Genomic DNA, 8,298 nt, shown 5'->3' with positions numbered 1-8,298 from the left:
CAGTATTCATCTACAAACACTGATGTCTTAAAAGTTGTTCAGTTAGAGATTGTATCTATTTCGTTTAAGACAGAGAAGATCACAGGTATGTATGGTCATGGGCACTAATCAAATCCTCTTCCAAGAAGGTTTTAAACTCGGAAGTACGAAGCTATAGAAAGAGCATAGGGAACTTACATCAGGTCCTTTTATCCCTTAATGTCCCCCTAAGTCTACTTCTTTATCTTTTAAAATGAAGATAAGCCATGATCATGTCTACCTCAGACATTTTTAGGTGGGAATTGGACCTCTAGGGTCAAATTCCATAGAAAACTCATAAAGCGCCTTGTAAATGTACAGAATCATTAGGAAGTATTTTGAGCAACTGATCTTGCTTAATATCATGTCTCAAGTATCCTAAACCTAGTGACTCATTAATCATGTTCTGAAAGCCTTATCTACTCCTATAAGCAAAAGCATTGCTCTTTCTTTCTCTGCCTGGGTCCAGACGGTATGAAATCTCGATGAGAATAATTCTATAGCAAACTGGGAAAAACTCCTTAAAGCAGTTACAATAGTTAACAAGGTGATTTTCAGATAGATTGTTAGCTGGATTCGTTAGCTTTCACCAGGTTATTCTGTGCTAAAACATAATTCCAAACAACCACTCCCACTCCTACATACACACACAAACATACATACCACACACAAAATGAAGTTGGGAAAGTGTAAGGGTGTGGAAAAACCTTTAGATTCTTCTCTGAGCTATGTCCATCCAATTGGGAGGACTAGGGAGTCACATTTATCTCAGAATGGCCATCCTCAAAAAATCTAGAAACAATAAATGCTGGAGAGGGTGTGGAGAAAAGGGAACACTCTTGCACTACTGGTTGGTGGGAATGTGAATTGGTTCAGCCACTATGGAGAACAGTATAGAGGTTCCTTAAAAAACTACAAATAGAACTACCATATGACCCAGCAATCCCACGACTGGGCATATACCCTGAGAAAACCATAATTCAAAAAGAGTCATGTACCAAAATGTTCATTGCAGCTCTATTTACAATAGCCCAGAGATGGAAACAACCTAAGTGTCCATCATCAGATGAATGGATAAAGAAGATGTGGCACATATATACAATGGAATATTTCTCAGCCATAAAAAGAAACGAAATTGAGCTATTTGTAGTGAGGTGGATAGACCTAGAGTCTGTCATACAGAGTGAAGTAAGTCAGAAAGAGAAAGACAAATACCGTATACTAACACATATATATGGAATTTAAGAAAAAAAAATGTCATGAAGAACCTAGGGGTAAGACAGGAATAAAGACACAGACCTACTAGAGAATGGACTTGAGGATATGGGGAGGGGGAAGGGTGAGCTGTGACAAAGCGAGAGAGAGGCATGGACATATATACACTACCAAACGTAAGGTAGATAGCTAGTGGGAAGCAGCCGCATAGCACAGGGAGATCAGCTCGGTGCTTTGTGGCCGCCTGGAGGGGTGGGATAGGGAGGGTCGGAGGGAGGGAGATGCAAGAGGGAGGAGATATGGGAACATATGTATGTGTATAACTGATTCACTTTGTTATAAAGCAGAAACTAACACACCATTGTAAAGCAATTATACTCCAATAAAGATGTAAAAAAAAACAATAGGTGTGATGACCACAACGTTTATATGGTTTTGGCCCTGGGGCCAAAGTCTGCAGAGGGGTGTGAAGTATACATTGCATGGTTTTAGACTCTTGCCTTTTTTTTTGTGATGCTCCCTTTCCTCCTCAGGATGAAGGTGGTATTTGGATTCCCACTAGTACTAAGATAGGAATGTGGAATTTCAAATTTACAGAATTTAGCCAGTGGGCTTTTCTCATTGCCTTATAACATTGGGCATAAATGATTTACTTAATAACCAAGAGTTTTGATAAAACGAGATTTAGTCTCAGAATTTGTGGCAACCTCATCATCTTTGGTAAACAGAAGAGAGTAGTAAAGATCAAACAGATTATTCTTTACCCAGAGCAACAATACACACGTGATGAACATCATCTTGCCAGATGTTGTAACTACAGGAGATTTCTAGTTTAGTACGGAATCGTTATGTCTACTGAGACACTACGCTTTACTTCTCTGGATCTTTTTCTTTGGCTGCTCTTCAGCTTTCAATTGTATCCACTCTTTTCCTTGCTATTGTCATCTGTGATGTCAAATTAATTAAAGAACCAGGTTATTAAATTAAGGTGGCTTTAATGCTATGGCAGCCTAAAATCTAAGCCTGTAAATGCCTCAGGGTTATGAAATCAAAACCTAAAGACAACCAATTGCTTTAAGCTATAGCCAGTCAAATTATTTCCTTTCTTTTCTTCCAGACCTTCTCTGCAGAAGTCTCCCCGCCCCCCACCCCCCACCTCCTGTTGGCGGAATGCTCCTAACCACTTCCAACTTGGCGCTGCCTGATTCCAACTGATTTTTGCTCAAATAAACTCTTAAAACTTTTAAATATGCCTCAGTTTATCTTTCAACAGTTCTGACATCATCGCCTAATGTTTTTGTTGGGAATCCTTCTTGGCATATATCTTTGAAACTTCTTTCAGAAGCTCCTGCCCTTATTGCCAACATACTTACTAGAAAATTCCACTTGAATTCCCCAAATGTCAACGTAAATATTTCAGAACTTTCCTGACTTTCCTCTTTTTTCTCTCCTCTGCCCATCCGTGTCTACCCTTTTGGCATCCCCATTTCTATAGACGCCACTTCATATCTTAGACCACCAATCTAAAAACCTGAGTATCTTCTTTCACGCCCTCTCTCATTTATCCATGTCCACTTCCTATACCTTCCTAAATGTCACACCTAGCTACTAAATCTTATTGAGTCTTCCTTCAAGATGTTTTACATCCTTGTCTTGGTTTCAGTGTTATACTGGTTTTAGGGTTTATACCTAAATGACATACATCAGCTTTACCAGCCTTCGTACAAAAATTTTCCCTTTTGTCATTTGCCTTGTACCCCATGCTAGATTAGTATCCTAAAATCAAGGAACCCCTTCGCAGAAATATTGATTGGTTTCTTAGTGCCTCAGGGTAAACGGTGCTATCTTTCCTTAAGATTTAGGGTGTTGACTTACTGTAATGGTTAAGATCAGGTTCAGCAAGTGATAGACAATCCAAAATAAAAGTGGCTCAAACAAAATAGATGTAAAAGTTCAAAGAGATCCAGGGCAGGTTTGAAACTCCATAGTATCAAAGACTCTTGCTCATTCTATCTGATTTCCTTTACATGTGGCCTGCATTCCCAAGTTTATTTCATGGTCCAAAATGGCTTTCCAACTTTGTCTTTATTCCAGTCAGTGAGAAGAAGAAATGGAAAAGAAAAGGGCTTGTCTCTTTTAAGGAAATTTCCTAGATCTTTTTTGTGCCTACCATTGCTGCTTACACCCTTTGGTCAAAACTTATTTCCACGGCCAAATGTACTTATATTCTCATGACCAAGTGTCCCACTAAAAATTTGAAGTTCCAGTACTGAGGAAGATGGGAAAATAGACACAGGGTTATAACCAGGAATCACTGCCACACTTACCTTCTAACTGCTACTTCCTTACGTTAACCTGTCATTCTAGTCAATCTCTCCCCTTGTCCATTTAAACAGAAATTCTTCAAGACACTTCAGCCCATGTTTTTTTCTGTCCTTCAAGCTAGAGGAACTGTCGATTTGGCAGCCAATCAGGTACTTATTTTGTAACAGCCTTAGAAATGTGGCCTTAATGATTAGAGCATTGTTTAAATTTTCTTCCTTGTCTAATCCTCTCAGCTAGATGGAGGGAAGAACCTGAGCCTTATACATCCCATCTCCCAACTGCTATTGCTTGGCCTGTTGCCTGGTACAATTTAATGGTTGTGTTCTAGTTTATCTAACAGGCTGAGAGCACCAAACTGGAATATATCACATCTATTCCTTTATTAGGGAGGGATTATATATCATATGTTGTGGTGTACAGTATTGTATTCCATTTCAGTTGTATATATAAAGACAAAGAAGACAATACAATAATAAAAATGTGTTAACTGTCAATAACAATCTCCTTGAAATTATGTTAAAAACGTATGATAGGGACATTATTATGCAAGTGAATGTACAATTTAGCTGGAGGGATAAGTTATTAAATACCAATATAGGTGAAATATTATTTAGGAAAACAATATCAACACATAGACTCCCTCTCTCTACCCAGCAAATCCTAAAGATCAATAATAGACAATGAAAGGATAATATGAGAAGAAAAGACCCTCAATTTTTTAATTTTAAAATTAACAGCAAATTTCCAAAAATTTTGAGGACTGTTAACATACAGAAAAAATAACTTAGTGCTGTATTAAAAGAGATATTGGGTCCCATTATCTTTGAATTGTTTTTCCTGAAATGGCAATGGATCAGGTAGAGTAGATTCAGCTGATCCTTTTTACTTATGCCCTGTATTTGTGAATTAAGTGTGTGAAATCTGTGGTCATGGGAGGTGTATAACTGGGAAATTTGGAATTTAAATCCATGGTCTTTGTTTCATCAACACTGAGTTAAACACATAGGCTTCTCTTAACATAATCACACTTACGTGAAGAATTCAGGGAGAACTATGGCCTTTGTGCCACAAATATTAGTACATCATATTAGAATATATGGAGTATATTCCTCACACTTCATGAAATCCTTTCACAATTCTATGAGGTTGGCTTATCTAGTGCTGTGAATCCCTCTATAAAAAATGAAGAAACTGTGGCTTAGAGTTCAACCTACTCAGGGCCATATAGTTAGTAAGTGGCTGGCTGCCCAGAATCATTCCCAGTTCTTTTACTCTAGCTCAATATTTTGTATTATACTGCAGCGGGACTCAGTTATCGACAACTGAGTGAGCCCTTGAGGGCACTTTCTTTCCCGGATGCCCTAGGTGGATGCCAAGATTCTAATGTGGATTATCCAACCAAAAGAATTCTGCCATTATCTATCTAGGCCAGTGGTCCCCAACCTTTTTGGCACCAGGGACCGGGTTCTGGGAAGACAATTTTTCCACAGACCGGGGGCAGGGGGGTGGTTTGGGGATGATTCAAGCACATTACATTTATTGTGCACTTTATTTCTATTATTATTACATTCAAATATATAGTGACATAATTATACAACTCACCATAATGCTGACAGGAGACGGAGCTCAGGCAGTAATGCGAGCGGCTCTAAGTACTGAGGAAGCTTTGCTCGCTCCCCCGCTGCTTACCTCCTGCTGTGCGGCCCGGGTTCCTAACAGGCCAGAGACCACTACCAGTGGTAGGCTGATATCCTTTGAAATAACTGGGAAGTCTGTTTGCATTTGCTTAAAAAACAGGTGTTCAAAGTAAGATATACTCGAGAAATTTGAGATTCCCCAGGGTGAGACCATCTCTCAAAAAGTCAAGAATAGAAGTTAACATTCATACTAGCGTTTGAGAGGGGATAATAATTGGTCATAGAAAGTGTGGCTGAGTTAGGAAAAGACTACTAAGCAGAAAGTCAATAACAGTGGAGCCATCTACCTCGTATTAGTTTAGTTTCCTATGATAAGAGAGCACTTACTAAGTAGCTGACTGGGTATGGCATTGAACAAAAAGAATTATATAGCTCTGGCTATATATATACACACGTGTATTACATGTATTAGTATAAACCCAAGTTGAGGAGAAACCAAGAATATTAACACTTTTTTACCATGCTGTTTCCAGGGCAGCAAAGCGAGTAGGAAACCTTCACAAAACTGCTGTGAAAAGTGTTGAAACTGATATTCTCCTATTCTCCAAAGGATGAGGAAAACTATTGAAAGCATTAAACCAATTTTGGATTTTAGTCTGGATGTTGGATGACTTGGTTGCATATACTTCGGGTAGGTTTCAGGCTTGCTGCTTTCATGTCAAAGGACAACAATGCACTAGACAGGGAAAAAGATTTAGGAATCAAAGATACCTTATTTCATCCCTCCCCAACATCCAGTGTAGAAGATACCATAGTTATCATCAAGGGCTTGCTGTGTGATAAACACGTTAGCGCATACATCACATACCTTCTCCTTTAATCTTTCAACAACCATGTGAAAATAGGTGTTCCCATACCGTTTTCAGAGAAGAGGAACTTGAAGCTCCAAAAAGTAACTAAGGTGACACATTGAGAAGGAAGCAGAGCAGAATTCTTGTCTACCTGCTCCTGACTCATTCTCTTAACCACTATTCAGTGAGGCAACAGGGAATTCCTTTAGCTGGGCCTCATGGCAAAGAGTACATATATAGTCTCCAAACTAGAAAAGGTATTAATGTAGGTTTGTGAGTTATATATCAGGAAGCCTCAGTGGAGCTCAGGTTAACTATTACTTCAGGTTTCATAGCTTTTAATGTCATTATATCAATTCAGTGGGAGAACTGATTAACTCTTGCTATTGATTACATCCTAAGAAATCTCAGTTGCAAGGGGAAGAAAATAAGAAGCCTTCGTGTCAAATTGTTGGGAATCTTGGAACTTAACTCCTAGAAATAGAGAGGTCCTCTAATTTGATAAAATCTTTCAAATTGAAACCCGAACTACAGTATTTAAAAGTATGTATTTCAAAATTTCTTGACGTCAGAAATACTGAAATATGTTTAAAATGTAATACACTATTAAATACTATAAATGTTAAAGATTTAGATCACTACTTTCTTCAAGCAGCTGGACATGTATACAGGTGTTATTAATCTATTAGTTGGAAGACTAGGTAGCTGGCATTAGGATCGTACTGTGTGTGTACAGTACTATTTTTTAAGCCCACCATTTGCAATTGATTACACGGACCATCTGTAACTGTCTGTGAATCATGCTGGGAGTTACCCCACTGACATTTACCGAACATTTGTCATGTAGCAAACTGTTTAGCATACAAGTTGACACATAATAGCTTTAAGGTTTCACTAAATCAACTTTAGACACCAGGCTATAGGTACAACCCATTGACATGTAATTTCCAGAAAAACATGGCTTATGATTTAAGAAAAGATAACCGCCTCACCCCAAGCCCTCTATGGGTAGACCAAAACGTCTTTTGTGACCAACGAGGTGACTTTGCCTCACTGAATTTCCTGTGAAACTATCCCGTTGGGGTGGGGTAGGGGAGGTAGGGGAGTCACAAGTCGTGAGGAAAGAAGAGTAGGGACATTCAGCTGAAAATGAAGTTGCAACAGTGGGTCGTGATCAGTCGGTGGCTCGGGACTCGCCTAGGGGGAAGGAACGCGGCATCACTATCAAGGCTGTGGTTCGCGATGAACTCGGGGCTCCTCTCACTGTACGCGTTCGCGCTACCTGTCAGACCGGAGGAGCCGCAGCGATGCAGAGGGGACCGGGGAGGAGGGTACCCCGGGCCCCGGAAGAAGGATGAGGACTGGTGGGTCTCCGCCTGCGAGGTACTCTTGCGGGGGGAGGCAGGGCGGGAAGGAGGGCGCGCTAGACCCCGCGGAGACTTCACGTGGTCTCTGGAACCAGGCTAGGAGAAGAAGGCTGAGCGGGTGACGTGAGTGGGGGGGAGGGGGGCGGTGCTCGGTACTGCATGCCCCTCCCCTAAGCCTCTCAGCCCCTCCTCCCAAGCACGTGACCACAGCCGGCGGGTCCCCTTGCTCCCGCAGCGTAGCTCGCTCTGTTTCTTCCCTCCCGCCGCCGTGCCCTTCTTCTCCCCAGTTCCCATCCCTCTGCCCTCCCCCACCACCTTCCCCACGCCCCAATAGCGGCTCGAGCTGCGAAGCGCCCGCCCCTCCGCCCTTTTCTTCGCTTGCTCATTGGCTGGGGCTTCAAGGACGCGTCCCGAGGGCGGGTAGCAGCCATTGGTGGGATGAGCAATCCGAGTTCCCGGATGAGGGAACATTCTGCAGTATAAAGGGAGCGGGGAAGGCGGGAGACAGCGCAGTTTGAATCGCGGTGCGACGAAGGAGTAGGCGGCAGGTTCTCGCTGGGTGTTTGACTAGTCCTCTCTCTGCCTTGCTTGTTTGAGCTTCAGCAGAATTTGAAATGGTAAACTTGGTGGAGGCGCTCGAAGACTCCGCGGGTTTTTGCCGGCGGGAGAAAAACCCGTTACAAACGGAGATGGGTTTGAAGCGGCAACGGCTGGGAACGCGCGGAGACAGGATTTGGAAGAGCGGGGGGAGGTGTTTTGTCGGCGGCGAGCGGAGCAGCCTCCGATCTCGCGGCGGGCGGCGACGGTTGGGTGGCGCGCGCAGCGCCGCTGGGGGCCGGCGGGCGGCGAGCGGGTGGACGGCGGCGCGCGGCCGCGGCGGGCGCG

The 8,298-nt window shown here is 42.3% G+C and overlaps 1 protein-coding gene across 2 annotated transcripts in view; it reads left to right on the top strand.

The window, feature by feature from the left end:
* Nucleotides 1-7,815: 7,815 nt before the first annotated feature.
* Nucleotides 7,816-8,298, top strand: part of H2AZ1 (H2A.Z variant histone 1) — a 2,685-nt gene continuing 2,202 nt past the window's right edge. Inside the window, exon 1 of one of the 2 annotated variants that reach the window (XM_027116996.1) lies at nt 7,816-8,030. In XM_027116996.1, coding sequence (XP_026972797.1) covers nt 8,028-8,030 — 3 coding nt within the window. In that variant the 5' untranslated portion in view covers nt 7,816-8,027. The remainder of the gene's footprint in view (nt 8,031-8,298) is intronic. The other variant, XM_027116997.1, reaches the window with a different exon arrangement.

The sequence above is a fragment of the Aethalodelphis obliquidens genome, unplaced genomic scaffold (assembly GCF_003676395.1).
Source record: "Aethalodelphis obliquidens isolate GAN/ISIS:26980383/991018 unplaced genomic scaffold, ASM367639v1 scaffold17, whole genome shotgun sequence".
Classification (NCBI taxonomy): domain Eukaryota; kingdom Metazoa; phylum Chordata; class Mammalia; order Artiodactyla; family Delphinidae; genus Aethalodelphis; species Aethalodelphis obliquidens.
The sequence above is the reverse complement of the archived record's forward strand: the minus strand, read 5'-3'. Positions and strand labels throughout refer to the sequence as shown.